At 35.9% G+C, this 16,887-nt stretch overlaps 2 protein-coding genes and 1 long non-coding RNA gene across 5 annotated transcripts; 2 read left to right on the top strand and 1 right to left on the bottom strand.

The window, feature by feature from the left end:
- Positions 1-55: 55 nt before the first annotated feature.
- On the bottom strand, positions 56-13,877 carry LOC148784565 (uncharacterized). The gene is made up of 5 exons (XR_016063525.1): positions 13,776-13,877; positions 2,091-2,191; positions 1,705-1,982; positions 1,414-1,594; positions 56-1,326 (listed from the first exon to the last, which is right to left on the bottom strand). It is a non-coding gene; the product is annotated as an uncharacterized LOC148784565 (long non-coding RNA).
- On the top strand, positions 2,969-11,085 carry LOC105158578 (Tetratricopeptide repeat (TPR)-like superfamily protein). Of its 3 annotated transcripts, XM_020692872.2 has the most exons (4): positions 2,969-3,126; positions 5,812-8,430; positions 8,518-8,574; positions 10,540-11,085. In XM_020692872.2, the coding sequence occupies exon 2, from the start codon at positions 5,995-5,997 to the stop codon at positions 8,194-8,196; it is 2,202 nt and encodes a 733-aa protein (XP_020548531.1). In that variant the 5' UTR covers positions 2,969-3,126; positions 5,812-5,994; the 3' UTR covers positions 8,197-8,430; positions 8,518-8,574; positions 10,540-11,085. The 3 variants fall into 3 exon arrangements, with proteins under 3 accessions (XP_020548531.1, XP_011073672.1, XP_011073673.1); XM_011075370.3 differs by lacking the exon at positions 10,540-11,085 and having other exon boundaries at positions 8,518-8,806; XM_011075371.3 differs by lacking the exon at positions 10,540-11,085 and having other exon boundaries at positions 5,812-8,281; positions 8,518-8,806.
- Positions 12,072-14,590, top strand: LOC105158579 (uncharacterized). Its single transcript, XM_011075372.3, has 2 exons — positions 12,072-12,540; positions 13,781-14,590. The coding sequence occupies exons 1-2, from the start codon at positions 12,400-12,402 to the stop codon at positions 14,279-14,281; spliced, it is 642 nt and encodes a 213-aa protein (XP_011073674.1). The 5' UTR covers positions 12,072-12,399; the 3' UTR covers positions 14,282-14,590.
- The last annotated feature ends 2,297 nt before the right edge of the window (positions 14,591-16,887 follow it).

The following is a 16,887-nucleotide window of genomic DNA, read 5'->3' on the forward strand; positions in this document are numbered from 1 at the left end:
TTAAAATAGAACATTTATATAAAACTACCTTTTTGTTTTGAATAAAAGAGCCAACTTATTGATGAAAAGACGAAATTCAGCCATGATTTTTGTCACGAACAAGTCTGGAGGGTGAGACTTGAGAGCCACCCTCAAGAAACCCAATGGCATGCCTAGCAAAACAATTACAAATCCTAACAATGAAAGCAAAAGAAACATGGTTACATGTACTAAGCGAAGCAAAGAAAGGGTGTTAGAAACTAAAGGACCAACATCAGACATATCCAAAAACTAGCCCCATGTTTTCTAATAAGAGGCTCACAATCTCCCTCCGTAATCACATTTGGTTAACATTGTCAAGCTACCAAGCGAGCCGCCTCACAAATGACGAGGACTTTGATGTGCAAAGGCTTCACAAGTTTCCACATGCAAAAACAGCACCAAGTCAGGCATTGACCCACGGAGTCGCGTGCAATAACACCAATACCTCCCTCTTTTCCTCCCTCAAAACATGTAAACTGTTCAAGTGACTAAGCTTGGAGGTGGTAGATCACATGACCCCGGATGCTTTGGCTGGACAGGAGGTGGTTGTTGGCAGGCCACCCCTTCAAAGGCTTTGAGGAAGAACCGGTCGAGGTCATCTACATTGGTTTTGTCTATAAGTTTTCCGTTGCTTTACGATTCAAGATTTCACCGGGAAACAGAAGAAGAAGAAATCACATGCAGCCCTCCCTCATCCATGATTTAACTCCAGAAGCCACCAATTCCAGTGCACACCATCTAAGATTTGAAAAAAGCCAAACTTTTCGTGCAAAGCGATACCCCTAGAGAGCATGCATAGTGTCTTTTGACTTTGCTGCATAATGAGGACAACCAACTGCCTAGGACCTAGTTAGTCGAGAGAGGTTAAAGCTTATCGGAAGGGAATCAAGGCACGCCCACCATGCAAACACTTGGACTCAATGTGGAACTTTCACAATCCAAATGAAGCTCCAGGAGAGTGAATGACTGCAGATGATGAGGCTGAGAAGGCGCAATTTCTTACAAGATGGTATGCACTTCTTATGGTAAAGTGACCTGGCTTCAAAAAGTGCCATACGTGAATATCCTCTTGCAACCCCCAACCAAAATGAATAGAGAGAATTTGATCACGATTAGCAGGGAGTAAGTTCGTCTCAATGCATTCATAGCACCAATACCCTGTAGTATTATCGATAATTGTACTTACTGAAGCAGCAACCATGTGAGAGCGGAGCGATGTAATGGGGCGGAATGTGGTTGGGGGTGGGATCCAAAGGTCCAAGCCTAGACGAATAGAAAGTCCTAATCTAATGCGATAACGAAAACCTGCATGGATAAGAGCTTTGACAGAAAGGATACTTCTCCAAACAAGTGAGGGCCTAGAACCAAGTTTGGCCTTGAGAATAGACGTACCTGGGAAGTATCTTGCTTGAAGAACCCTGTGAGCCAACGAGTGTTAATTCGTGAGAAGGTGCCAGAACTGTTTTGCAAGCATGGTTGAATTGAATGCTCGCTTTTCACAAAAACCCAGTCCTCCTTCCATTTTCCTAGAGCAAAGGTGGCTCCGAGCAATCCAGTGGATCTTCCTTTGTTCCTGATTGTGCCACCAAAAGTCAGCACACATAGAACGAATGGCTTGAAGCGCATTATGGATGCGAAAGACACTCATGTCATGATGTACATTGAAATAGCTTGGAGAACCACCTTAATAAGTCTCCTTCCCAGTTTGTAATAGCAAATTCTTGTTCCATATGGGGATGCACTTCCAAACACGATCCCGAAGCCCATAAAAACCGCACATTGAGATTTGCCCACCATCCCTAGGAGGCCCAGATATTTCTCATGCATATTTTTCTATTGAAGTCCAATAACCGCGGCCACCGCCTCCTGTGTGGTTTGGGAGACATTCCTTCTAAAGACCACCATGGATTTACTAAAGTTGATCTCCTCGCTCGAAGCTTTTGCATACACTTCCAAGGTATCTGCAATACATAGTATGGCATGCATCATTGTCGGGCCAAAGACAAACATATCATCAGCGAAGAGCAGGTGTAAAATCCTTGGGACTCCTCAACAAATAGCAATAATACCTTCAACATCACCATCTCTCTCAGCCGCCCCAAGCAAAGAACTAAGCGCCATGTACACAACAAAAACAGATAAGGGGAAAGAGAGTTCTCCCACCGAATACCTTGTTGTGGAGTTAGACACCCAAATTAATATCCGTTAAATATAAAAGAATATGAAACTCATGAAACACAACACATAACAAGAAAAATGAATCGGGGTGGGAATCCTAGTCTAACCTAAGCACACTCAAGAAGGGCCACTCGATTTTGAGCATAGAAAAAAAAATAACAATTAAAAGATAGTTATAGAAAATCATGATAAATGAGTAGTTAAAAGCAATTAATTAATTTAAATTTAAAAAGAAAATGAAAGACCAAAATTAAGTGAGAGAGCAAAAGGGTGCTCTCACTTAATAATAAAGCATAGATAATCAATATTATATTTTTATTAAGGGTTAAAACAAATTTTGTCCCTCGCACTATTTTTGATGTTACATTTATCCTCATAAATTAATAAATGTAACATTTATCCTCCTTCTGGTTGGACAAAATTACCCAGTACTTATATTATTCTCAATTTAATTTTCGTATTTTGCACATTAAATCATTATCAAATTATTTTCTAATTAAAAAGAAGTTTTAATAAGTGAAGATTAAAATTAAAAATGGAGTAATAAGTTAATATATATAATAGATACACAACAAATATAATATTCTAACAACTTATATATATATTTTTAAAAACAAAAGATAATATATATGTTTAACCAAAAGTGAAACAATTTGAAGAGAAAATGGACAAATATTTTTTATGATAATTTTTAAAGAAAATATATTTGAAAATCGGATACGTAATTACTCATTTGTATCTAAAAAATTAAATAGTTTCCAACTTAATTTCAAAAATAAAAAACCCATCTTGTTCTTGTTTCTTCTTCCACTTTCTCTCTTTCTCTATCTCCATTCTTTCTCCTCTCTCAATTCTTCCCCAAACCCATCTCTTAGAACCGTAGCCCAAACTCACGGCAACAAGGACGGCGACGAGTACGGCTTCCAGGTAATCCTTCTTTCTCTGTTGTATTTTACTTATTCTTCTTTTTCTTGGGTTTGGGTGTGTTTTTAGCATCTTGTTTAGTTCTTTAATTCTTGTTTAATCGGATTCAGGGGCACATTCAGGGGCACTATGATTTGTTTAATTCTTGTTGTTGGATTTCTTCTTCTCCATTGTTTCCCTGACTGTACCACATATAAATCTGAAATTTTTGTATAGAGTTGAGATTGAGTTGTTGAATGTTGAGTTGTAGTGTTATGGACACTTGGAGCTCATTGGCTCGAGTTCGAGCTCGAGCTCGAAATCACAGAGTCGAGCTCGACTCGTTGCCACCCCTATGTGACAGAATATATATGAATTTCCTATACCTGGGGCAGAAAGAACCTGCCCTATACTTACTCTAGTTTGTCACAGGGAACACTTTTTTGTGGATTGCCTGATATGAGTTTTTTGTTAGCATTTGCTTGGTAAAGTTGCATAACTTGGATAAGAGGATGACAAATAAGAGTTTGTGCTTGACATACAGTTTTAAACCAACTGTTCATGAAATCCTGTCCTCTTTTGATTTGTTTTTTTCCCCATTATATCTGTTAAAATGCTTGGCAATAGGATAAGTTATGCATAAATCTGGTATGTGATAAACATATTAGCTTAGATAAATTAGAAGGAAAATCTATCAGTAAATGAATCTTTTCAATTCGTTTGCTATTAATTGGTTGTTCTATCCCAGTGCATTACTGGTGGTTTTGTTTATTTGGCCCACTAAATATCAAATGCTAATGTATCAACTCTTCTAATTGTTGGTGCATCGATATGCATGCTTCAGTTACAAGTTGGAATGAGTCTCTTTATTAGGTTACTAATGTGACTATCAACTTGATTTAGCTTTAGATAAAAGAATCAGAGTACTGGAAAGTTGACAAGAGAAGGTATATTATTGGACATCTGACATGCCATTTGACACGCTTTAGATTTTTTCTCATTTAAAATCCGGAAAATCTAGATTTATTGCAAGCTGGTTTGCATTCTTTTGGTGAACTATATTAAGCTTCAACTTTGTTTACGTTATATTAATATACAATCCTGCCAAGCTCTGTCTACTTGTTATGCTGCAGTGGGGTGCTTTTAGTTTTGTTTTACACTTATAATTCTGAACATTAAGCTATAAGTTTGACAGTCAGTATTTTTTGCACCTTTCTGCAAAGACAGTGTTTCGATGCTTTCCCTCTATAATCTGTCAGATCACATAGTGGATTCGTAATGATTATTTATTTGATTGCTTTGTTTAGGTTTGTAGTGTTCCGTCAAAGGACTTGTCTCATCGACGTGTTCTATTTTCTTTGGTTCAGTAACTCAAATTTTCTGTTGTCCTCTAACATCACATTTGCACTTACTCCTATATGCTCTCTATGCTTGCAAAGAATTTTCATTTCTTGACTCGCTGGGAGCTCACCTTTAATATACGTTATTACGACCATCAGTGTCACAGTCTCCTTTACAGTTTGGTCGTATCCTTATATTTCAATTCTTCTGTGCTATGTTTGAAACAACTACAAATTTTTCGTAGAAATACCCTTTTCCTATGAATTTTATCCGTAGCAAAGCATTGGTTATGCCAGCATTTTATACCACAAAAATTCTTAGCAAATACATAGCAAAAAGGTTGTTACTATGAATTTCGGCGTTTAACAAAGATTTTTGCCTAGTACTTAAAAGATTTTTTCTTGTAGTGATATATTTATGTGTATATATTAATGTGTCTGTGCAATGGATCAATATACATAACATAGTTTAAGAATGGATATAATGTAATCATGAAAAATTAAAGGAAGCAAAGATATCTTTCAGTGTGTCAATATTGTGAACAATATATTAATATTACAATTAAAAGCATTTCAAAATTAGCTAATGAATTTAGTTAATTTGAGTTGTTATTTTGTAACCTTCTCATGTAAAAATAAAATATTAAATAATTTATTGAATTTTTCTATGAGATTCTATATAAATTTATATATTTTTAAAATAAGAATTATGCTTCACGTGCAAACATGTGTGCATTTTACTAGTAGTCAAAAAATATTTTCCGCACCTATATTCATACCTATATAATGAGTGGAAGCTGCTACTTTAGACCTAATGAAATTAAATTAGTACGTACCATAGAGTCTTATACCTTGGAGTTCTATTCAAGGCTTAACAATGTTTTTATGAAGGGCGCCAATTGCTCAAAGATATTTATAATATTGATCTTTTTAGCAATCGTGTGATGCATTTTCCATATTGTAATGCTCTTAGGTACTTTCCTCTCTTGTAAATTTATGCCACAGATTGAGAGTAGGCTACTGAAGAAACCATCTGTAAGGGGCCATTTACAAGGCCAAATCCACTCTTATCCATGGTCTACTATGAGAAATGGTGGTCCTCTAGTAATTCCTTAGCCCAGGATAAAGATTGATAAATTACCCCGTCTTGAGGGGATGATGCTATAATCCAGTCATATTCAAGTTTTTATCCAACTGGATAAACATCAATAAAAATTATTAATTTGTCCTTTCTCACATTTTATCTAATCAAACCTATTAACCATTTATCCCACGGCCCCTAAAATGTAAATTTTCTCATAGTATCTTTATTGTAAAGTTACTTGTTCTTATTATTCTGGTCGTGCTAAGTATATGCTATTTTCATCAGTTGTAGATACCAGCAGTGGTTGTGAAAAAATTGAACAAGGAGTAGGAAATGCAACGAAGTAGTAAAAAGAATGGGGCAGTTCTTTGAGGATGAAGGGATCAAGAACAGACATAATAATTGGTCTGGTTCTTGAGTTTATTATGAATTCCTGTTTGGACTGAGATGATAACTTGAGTTCAATTGATGGTGTCCAAATGTTACAAACCACTCATAGCTGCTGCACCAGGAAATCCAAGCCAAGAATTGATTAAACTCAATTGTCTTCTGAAAAACCTCATTCATGGTGGTCAATTCTCAGATGCCCTCCAACTCTTCCGACGAATTCACTTGTCCCACCACTTGAAACCTGACCACTACACTGTATCGACCGCCCTCACCGCGTGCGCCAACCTCCAAGAGACTAGAGTGGGTGCCCAACTCCACTCTCACTCCATTCAATCTGGGTTGGAAATCTTTCCACACGTTACAAATACTCTCCTTTCACTCTACGCGAAATCGGGGGACTTGGTTTCTGTCAAAAGGGTTTATGATGAAATAAAGAAACCTGATGTTTATTCGCATACTACGTTGTTATCAGCTTGTGCAAAGCTCGGGGAAGTTGATTATGCTTGTCACATGTTTGATCAAATGCCTCATGAAAATGTGGCAGTTTGGAATGCCATGATCACAGGATGCGCGGAAAATGGACATGATGAGATTGCATTTGGGTTTTTTCTGAAAATGCATGTCTTGGGTGTAAAAGCTGATAATTATACTTTTGCTAGTGTTCTAAGTTTAACTTCTTTACGGCAGTTTGATTTTGGTAGGCAAGTGCATTCTTTAGTTGTAAAGACTGGATTTTTAAGGAGGACGTCAGTTGTTAATTCTTTGGTTACAATGTATTTTAATTGTGAAAGTGTTACAGATGCTTATGGTGTGTTTGAGGAAGTGGGTTGTGAAGTTGGGGATGAGATAACTTACAATGCAATTATAGCTGGTTTAGTGAACTTGGAAAAAGATGAAGATGCTTTGACATTGTTCATAGATATGCAAACTGTTGGTCTAAGACCAACTGAATTGACTTTTGTGAGTGTTATGGGAGCATGTTTATTCTCCAAAATTGCTAGTCAAGTACATGGCCAAGCCATAAAGATGGGTTTTGAAGAATACACTTCTGTGAGTAATGCAGCAATAAGCATGTACTCTAATTGTGGGGAGCTAGATGCAGCTCGTTTGGTTTTCAGAATGTTGAAAGAAAAGGATATTGTGTCGTGGAATGCCATCATAGCAAGCTATGCTCAAGAGAATTTGGGTAAAGATGCTAGCTTAGCTTACCTTCAGATGCAAAGGCAAGGCCTTAAACCAGATGAATTTACGTTTGGAAGCTTACTAGCAAGCTCAGAGTTGCTAGAGGTGGCTGAGATGATTCAAGCAATTGTAATTAAAAACTCACTTATCTTGAAGGTTGAAGTATTAAATGGGTTGCTTTCTGCTTTTTCTAGGAATGGTGAAATAGAGCAGGCAAGCAAACTCTTCTGTGGTATGCAGTCCAGGAACTTGATATCCTGGAATGCTATGATTTCTGGATTTCTACTAAATGGAATGCCGGCAAATGGTTTGCAGCAATTTTTCAAAATGCTGCTGTCGGGATTGCGACCAAACCATTACACTCTCAGCCTTGTTTTGAGCATTTGTGCTAGCACTTCAGATCTACAGCATGGAAAACAGGTTCATGCATACATACTGAAATTTGGATATTTTTTTCATACATTGCTGGGGAATGCTCTTGTTGCATTGTACTCAAAGTGTGGGTCTTTGAATTGGTCTTTGAGAGTGTTCCAGAACATAATGAGAAAAGATGCTGTATCTTGGAACTCAATAATCTCTGCTTATGCACAACATGGAGAAGGCAAAGAAGCTGTCCGGTGGTTTGAGGCTATGCAATATTCAAGTGCAGTGAAACCAGATAAGGCCACTTTTACTGCAGTCCTTTCAGCTTGCAGCCATTCAGGTTTAGTTGCTGATGGTCTCCGGATCTTCACCCTGATGGTCAATGGTTATGGTATTGAGCCCAAAATACACCATTTTTCTTGCATTGTTGACCTCTTAGGTCGAGCCGGATTCCTTGATGCAGCAGAGAGACTAATTAAGGGTAGGGGCATCAACGTTGACCCCAGTGTCTGGTGGACTCTATTCAGTTCCTGCGTGGCTCATGATAATCTGCAGTTGGGAAGTATAGTTGCAGAATTTCTACTTGAAACAGGAAAAGATGATCCAGCAGTTTATGTTCTTCTGTCAAATCTTTATGCCAATGCAGGAAAATGGGAAGAGTCGGCTAATTTGAGGGAATTAATGAAGAAATATAATGTGATGAAGCAACCTGGAAGCAGTTGGATCACTTCATGAAACCATCTAACGTTTAGTTGCTACTAGCTAATGTGGGGGAGCTTGACTTCTTTTCGAGTATTTATATGCTCGAGATCAATCAGAGGTATCTACCACTTGTGGATGTAATCCATGCAACTTCAAACTATGGATGGGGCTACTCGTGCACATGTCTCCAATTAGAATGTTATCATCGACACTAGGATGCCTTGTGGCTTTCAGGCAAATGATATTATGATATATTCAAGCATTTATGTATGTCACCTGTCACATGAATTAATTTTTTAGAAACCTGAGTCTTACATTCCATTGTTTCTAACTAAGCAAATAATTGTGCTGCAGTTCCAGAGAATGATGTGGACTCCCTCAGTAAGGTTGTCCTGCTGGCACGGATAATTTGTAAGCATATTTTTGGAAATATCTTTACTCTGTAGCATTTTCATTTGTATCTTAATATATTACTATTTTAAGTCCTCCTTTTGCCATTTATAAGTTCCTTATTCTTTTTTGTAAAGCCTATTAAGATGGTTATTCTTCAGTGTGTCTGTCTGCATGTTTGTTAAACTTAAGCCATTATAGAACACAGTATTTACTGAACCTGTAGTGAAAGAAAAGAAAATTTACTTAATAATTTTGACCGACACAAGAGGTCACTTACTATGTGATTTTGTGCTTTCATAATACTGTTCTCTCTTTATTCTCTTGTTATGTGCTGTGTAAATCTTTATCTTTTGTAAAACTCCCATTTTCTTAATAAATTACCATTCTGGTTGAGGAGCAAGGTGGTAGCTGAAGAAATACAAATGTTGACAAGACACTTAAAAGTCTGTCTTTGTTAACAAACATTTAAGCTTCAATATCTGTACTCTCCCTCAATGGGAGCTTTTCTGGTGCGAGGATGGTTCTCCTGGCCCCTCTCTTTTACTTATACTGCAATTTTAACTTAAATCTAGTTTCTTTAAGGGTTTTTGGCCTGCTGTCATTTGTTTTCCTGGATGACGTGTGAACGGTTGAAAGGCATTAGGAAAGTCGTTAAGAAAATATTGCTGTATCCACTGGTTTGAGGAGGTAAATATTTGATTCGCTCTCCAGCTACAACTGTTCGTTTCCGGACCTCAAAATCCCCGTTCCGGCCACTAGCAGGCCATAAGGCAGATTTAAGTTAGAAATGAACGATACAATAATGGTCAGGTTTTCAATTCATGATTATATCATGAATCACATTTTACAAAACCGAAAATGATTATCAAAATGCAAAATAAACAAGAATTTTAAAGAATAAGAAAATATGTGGAACGAATGTGCTGCTGCTACTACTTACAATATACAACTAAGCTGAAGTGACAAGCGGATCACCGAGTTGAAGCGAGAGGAAAAAAAATAATAAAATAAAATTTGTGACCAACCAAGGGGTGAACTTTTGGTGTTCCGTAGTATGTGGATTTAAAATAAATAAAACAACAAATTTCAAAATACAAGGCTATAGATTATAGAAACAAATGAGAAATGGTATTTAAACGAGATCTTACCTCTTTCGTTTTTCGTTTCCGCCGGTAATCGTGCATTCGTCCCTTTGTTTACCCTAGGCTCCAATATAAGAACCCTCTAGAGATGATCCAAACCATACCATGGAAGATTGCTTTGATCTTTTTGCTAGAAGAAATTAAAGCCGTTGGAAGAAATGATTGAAGAGAACTACACTATCGATTAGAGTATTCTCTTCATCAAAAAAAATTCTCTACAACTCTATTTTTGATCCTAGATCAAAGAGAGTTAGTGAATTGAGGGATGAGAGGGGGAGAAAGAGAAAGGGCCAAGAGTAGTAGGAGGAGGAAGGGGAGTGTGTGTGTGTGTGTTCTCTTCACCTTTTACTATGTGTTGTTATCATATAAATAATGGTGATAACTGTAAAAACTGGAGCTTGAACTTATAATTCAAAGCTTTTAAGCTGTTGCTGTTGCTGCATCAAAAACAGAGGAGTCCGTGTGAAGAAGAAACACAATAGTGAAAGTCGGGTTTCTGGTTATGCGAGATTGCTGTTTTCTTAAAGGAGGTTTTAGTGGAACCACGACTCTATTAGTAGTATTACGTTTTCTGGTTACCAAAATGCGTTTAACTGAGAACAAATATTACATTTTTTATAGCCTGAAGGAGGGAAAGGTTGTTAGTGGCAGTTGTAAGCATTGTGCATATATTCTCCCTGCTCTGTATGTTTGAACGATAACAGTGGAATGAAATCAATCTCCATTACTGCAAATTATCTCAAGAAAGTATTGTTCATGGGTTCTCTTTACTTCTTTTCCTCTCATCTCCTCTCTATTCTTCTCTATCTGTGTTTAGCTTTCCACCTATTTTTCACTTCAGTTCACTACAATTTGATGGGTTGGCCTGCGGTGGCGAAAACGCTAACTTCCCAGAGCAACTCGGCTATGTCGTCGGGCACAATGGCGGTGGCCGTAGAAGAAGCCTTGGAAACAAGCGATGTTTCGCCGGGCTCTGCTGCAAAGCGACCTCTACTGAGAAAATCCAACAGATGGAGGAGAATGTAGGGACGTGGGAGAGTGGGTAGATGGGAATAGAAGTGATGTGGAGGAAGTGAGATTCCGTTGAGATATCATTTTCGTCATACTCGCTGTTTAAGATTCTTGTGAAGTTCGCAAGACAAAGTAGTGGGAATAGCTTAAATTGTTGTTGTGATGAAAAGTGAAAAGGGAGTGAATGAATGTTCTTGGGGGTTATGGAGGAGAGGTGGACTAACAACCAACACAAAGATTTATGTGGGGGGAGAAGTTTCGTCATCATCGTCTTTTGGGGACGATTTTAGTTCGTTATTTAACCACTTATATAGTTTTGATCCATGAATGATTGGGCTTGATAATATTAATTTTCAAATCAATATTCTTTTAACAATTTTCATTCCTATAATTAAATTTGGTTTTAAAATAGACAAAAGAAACACTCCTTGGAACTTGACTACTTCATGAAATTAATTAAAAGTATGAATTTTCACCATTTGTTTTTCAAGTTTAAAATTAAATTAACATTAGTCATGAACCTAAGCATATAAATAAATTCAATCAATTTATATTACTTATCATTCTTCAAAATTCTGCATGTTTTCAGGATTCAACTTCTTGATTGCAATTATTAATTCGGTGCCAATTTTAGATGGCATGAACGTCTTCTCCTCTGCCTATCCCTTATACATAGTCCCAAAACCTCCAATCTTTTTAATAACATATCAGACTTGAAATTCCTCCAAATCTGAAAAACTATAAATTATCAAATTTGGAATGGGCATGTTTGCTCCTCCATAATCAGGCATAATATCGAGGGAATGTTTGCTTCTTTTTGCCATTGCTCCTCCTCAGCAGTCCACAACTGCAAACTTTTTCCACAATGGTGATTAGGTTTGAGGGTTCGGGATTTGGAGTTTCAAACTAAAAATTCAAAATTTTCAAATTGACTTTAAAAAAAAAAAGATAAATTGGTTCAATTTAGTGAATATTAGAAAATTATCGATGAATTTGAAACATTTGAGTGATAATAGAACTAGTATTTCTTTGGGGAAGGATAAGGGAGTTTGAAAAAATGAGAGAATTGATCACAAGCTGTGATCCCTAATTTTTTTAGGTTTTCTCATTTATGCTTCACCCTCACCTGCGCATTGAGTGACGTTCTTCGTCAATTCTAACACTAAATCACACTATAGGGCCCAAAATTATTTTTTAAAAAAAAGTGTCAATTTGAGGAATAATTTATCAAGCTAAAAAATTTAAGGATCAAAATTGAAAAAATTATTAAGTATAGAGACCAAAATCTTAATTCTTCCAATTGATGGCCTCGTGTCTTTTTGGGTAGAGCCCGACTAATGACGACTTTGCCATCTTCTCCATGTTTGGGCGATATGGCCGTGGGCTGTCCCCAACCATATCTCAGCACCTAAGTCTAGGACAAAATCATCTATTACGACAGCCCACATACATCTTACAGGGACTGAACCAGTCTATTTTAAGGAAGCCTCAGCATAGTTTGGGCTTGATGGTCAGTTGACAATTAAAAGAAATTAGAGAAGGTTGGCGGAGTGAAAGTTGAAACTTAGGAAGCTCCGGTTTCTTATAATTTCTTGATCTTTCTTCTCCAAAACCCCAATTAAACCCTTTTCAGTCTATTCTTCATTCCTTTCTCTGACCCCATAAATTTTTTCTATTATTCCATCTTCAAATGATCACTTCTGCAGCCATCAATTCTGGGATTTGTTTTCGCCGGCGCGCAGTATCATTTCCCTCTGGGTTTTCTTCCGGGTTGCCCTCAGTTTCCACAAAGCTCTTACCTTTAACATCCGCCCTTTATCCCAAGGGGAAGGTAGTCTTCTTTATATTCGTTTTGTCTAGGTTCAGGTGTTTCAATCATAATAAACAGATTTCAAAGTAATAATCTACTGTCTTGGACCCTCCCTCTCGAGGCTGCCGTAGTAGTATGAGTATACGGTGAAAAGTTCTAATGAATTTATGTACTAATTTAATTTTATTGATTTTTCTATCAAGCATTTACACATACAGGTATTTGCTTCTTAGCAATTTGAGTGCAAAAGTTTGTTTATTTAGTATCATAGGTTGTATTTTCATTGCTAAGGAATGTTTTGGTTGCTCAGACAACTTTCTATTATGCCATTAGTATCTCTTTCGATTATTGTTTGATTTTCAAACTAAGGCTCTTCATACATGTGGTCCTCTTTTATATAAAAAAAAGTTGAGTAAAATCCAACATGAGATAGATGTGTAGATTTTCCTTGCCACTTGCATATTACATAAATGCATAGAGGATAGACTATACTAGATTTCTTGACATTTGGGAGCATAGTTAATATTACAATATACGGGGCCTTTGGTGTATTAGGGAGGTTAGTCAAAAGGGATATTTTTCTTATAGAACAAAGCTTCTTAGAAATAGTGAAATATACGAGCTAGCAAGAAGAATGTGAAATTTGCAGCCGTTATATATAGGCAGACTTGACAAATAAATCCAAGGAGAAATTTGGTTACAACTGAGACCACGAAGCTACAACCACTAGTTGCTACCAATTGAGGGAAAAGAGTGCTCTTTCATATAATATTTATCCGTTTTATCAATTTTCCTGCCAAATCCTTTTGAGTTTTGGGCTGATTGTTGCCTAATATGTCCTCTTCTTGATGCCCAAAGGGTAGATCTTGTTTATCTGTAAGTAGGCTTCAGGCATACTTAGATTCACCCTTCTTACTTCATTCTCATACTAAAGTTTAAGCAACATGGTGGTGATCAAATGAATCCATGCAATAAGCTATAGGAGAAGTTCTGAGGCAACAAATTCACCACTAGTTTATTTTCTCTTTAGGATTTTCCTAAGTTGATGCTAAGATTGCAGTGATAAATTAGCAACTTTTCAGTAATGGAACAATAACATGAGTAGGTGGGGGGAGGGGCAGTTCCCACCCATATTATATTTCCTCTTGAAGAATTTCATGCATGTAGTTACTTTATTGGTTCCATCTAGTTTTGCTCGATATTTTGTGATATTTTGAAAGAATTATATTAGTATCTAATACTTTCTTCATACTGACCTTAGGATGCGCTTCCCAGCCTCCGACCTTTTGATTCCCGCATTCTGTGCAGAGTTTTGGTTCATCCTTGGGCCACAAACCGTGAAGCTGATGGCACGACACAATTACTGAAGAACACTATTGTTCTGGCATCAATGCCCCAGGCTGTTATTATCTCAGATGGAGGAGCATCTTCTGGTGCAAATACATCAAGAAAGGAAAGAAATCCCAAAAGGCTCAACAGTAGTGCACCCAAGAGCGACAAGCCTGACCTCCTTCCCGTTATCAGATATCCTCTTGCAACTGACTCTGCGACAAAGGCAATATTAGAAAATAATACTCTGGTTTTCATCGTGGATAAACGTGCTGATAAGAAGAACATCAAAGACGCCTTTAAGAATATGCTTAAGACAAGGGCCAAGAAAGTGAATACTTTGATAATGTCTGATGGTACCAAGAAGGCCTATATTACGCTGGGACCAGATTGTAAGGCCTTGGATGTGGCAAAGAAGATTAAAGTCTTGTGAAAACATACATTTGATTGTTTACGTTTGAAGAGAGCTTTGAAGGTATAACTGATTTTGCACTGTTCATTGGCATTGAGTGTCTGCACAGGCTAAATCCCAAACCTGGGCAGTTTTTGTCTGAATTAAGTTTAGTTTTACTGAGTTCATCATATGGCTGGTGTTGGGGATCAATCTTGTCCACAGGGATAAAATAGTCAATTTATGGCGACTGTGCAGTTGGTTAGGTTTTCTTTTCCAGCTTTCCTCAAATTGTCTAAACACTGGTTGCTCAGATTTTTAGACATGTAAGAAACGTAGACATGTGAAGGATATGTGTTTTACATTCATGGATAATTACAGATTGGTACGAGGACTTGATGGGTCAAAACCGAAAAGATACATGTAACATCCTCCATTTCTTATATATAATTTTCATTGGTAAAATAGAATATGGGGTGTGATGATTCATAAGTGTTCTGTATTGGAGGTTTACTGAACATGAACTTGGGAAAACAGAAATCAGACCTTGCCTGTCTAATATATACAGAAAATTGAATAAATCAATGGCTCAAAACTCATACCTTGTCTTCATCAGTGGATTTTAAATATAAAGGGTAATTATACTTATACTTTATATCAAAATATAAAATTACATTTCTTTTTAAAAAAAAGTTTTGAATTGTACTTATACACCTCTTTTAAAAATTCATTATTTACACCTGACCCTCTTTTATTATGATTTGAACAAAAATGCTGATATTAGTAAAAATATACATAGAAATGTTAAATGAGGGGCAAAATTGAAAATTTATGTAATTTTTTTTTTGGTTTATGTCAGCATTTTTTATCCAAACTCCAAACATTTTTGTTTATATCAGCATTTGGGGATAAGATGGATAACGGGGCATATTTCTAAGACGATTAACCTCTATATTTTGCAATTTTCTTTAGCTTTACAACTCCTCTATACTTTAAATGGGCCGTTTTTTTCCTTTTATTTTTATTATTTTGTAATGATTGATAGCTATTTTAATTATTACAGATATTTGTTGGAGATTTTGTGGGTCTAGTGACATATTGATTAGCATATGCATGAAGATTTCTTTTCTTCTTAAGAGGAGCTTTTGAAGATTATGACGCCAATTCATCAATTCGAGAAACATCACACATGAAAATATCATGTGAATCTTCTTAGGATTCTCGACATTTTGTACCATGAATGCTGTCGGAAACTCACTCCACTTTTCAAGAAATTAAAGGAGACGACGCCTTGCCACCACATCTTTAGCCCCCAACATTTTCTCTTTGCTTTCCCATTCTTTCCGGGTTTCAAAGGCACTAAAATGAGGAAAACAAAATTAATAATTCCTTGGTAATTTAGAAAATTATTGTTAAGTGAAAGTTTGAATAAAAAATGATCAATATCAAATATCTATTGTCTAACAATTACAGTCATATACTAATCACAAACATATAACTATATCTAGTCAATTACAATTATGTACTAATTATTAATATTCGATAACTATATCTAATTAACAACTTTTATTAAAGTTGAATATTTAACATCCTGCACATTGGTGGATTTCGAATCCATGATTTTATAGTCATGAGATTTCAGTAAGCCTCATTTATAAAATTAGATTAAATATTGTGTCAAATTTTAGTTGTATACAAAATTAAATTTATTAACCGATGTGTAATTAATTATCATAACTAGGCGAAGTTGAGCTCCACGACACTGAGGTTGTGGATTTGAACCCCATCAACGTGTGGGATGTTATTTTATTTTTTGATAGGTATAGTTATACTTTAATAATAGGTGTTGATTAGATATATGTATATAATATTGATGAATAGTATATAATTGTTATTGTTGTTGATAGTTGTTAAATATTGATGATTTGTAGTATACCGTTTTGTTCACTTAAAAAAAAAATCAACTAAATATTAATGGCATGATAGACAACAAATTTTAAGGATATTAGATATAATTTTTCAAATTATAGAAAATTTACGTGTAATTGCACCAAATTTCGTAACATGAGAGTGTGATTATGCCAATATAATAAATGTTAAATAGAAATGGATGATGCATGAGAATCAATTACTACAATTTATTATCCTTAATGCTCACCAATAGAACCCATAAACGTGGGGAATATCCATCGCACCTCCCAACAAATACTTCCCCTCATTCGCCCACTAATAGCGACGGTTTACCCGTCGCCTTTTTTATGACAACAACACTTAAATTAATTAAAGTTAATTAAAAAATGGAATGACGCGTGAATGCGCTTTTATTGATAGGGTACGTCTTTTGGTGGGCCACTTTAATTATATAATTAATAATTCATATTTTATTATAATTGTCTGCACTATATTAAATATAATTACTTATTTGTTTTAAGTGGTGACGTCATCTCTTAACCATCAATATTTATACATTGTTTATTCATATTAATCACAATTTTTAATTTTAAAATATGTATCTTATTTATCTGATAATATGTGCATAAATACAGCGTATCACATTTACTGATTTTTAATTGATCAAAAAAAGGAACAAAGGAAAAAGGTAGTTTGATATCTCTGGTGTGGATTGTTCCACAAAGCATCACATTCGC

The sequence above is a fragment of the Sesamum indicum genome, linkage group LG13 (genome assembly GCF_026168435.1).
Source record: "Sesamum indicum cultivar Baizhima isolate 11 linkage group LG13, ASM2616843v1, whole genome shotgun sequence".
In the NCBI taxonomy this organism is placed as follows: domain Eukaryota; kingdom Viridiplantae; phylum Streptophyta; class Magnoliopsida; order Lamiales; family Pedaliaceae; genus Sesamum; species Sesamum indicum.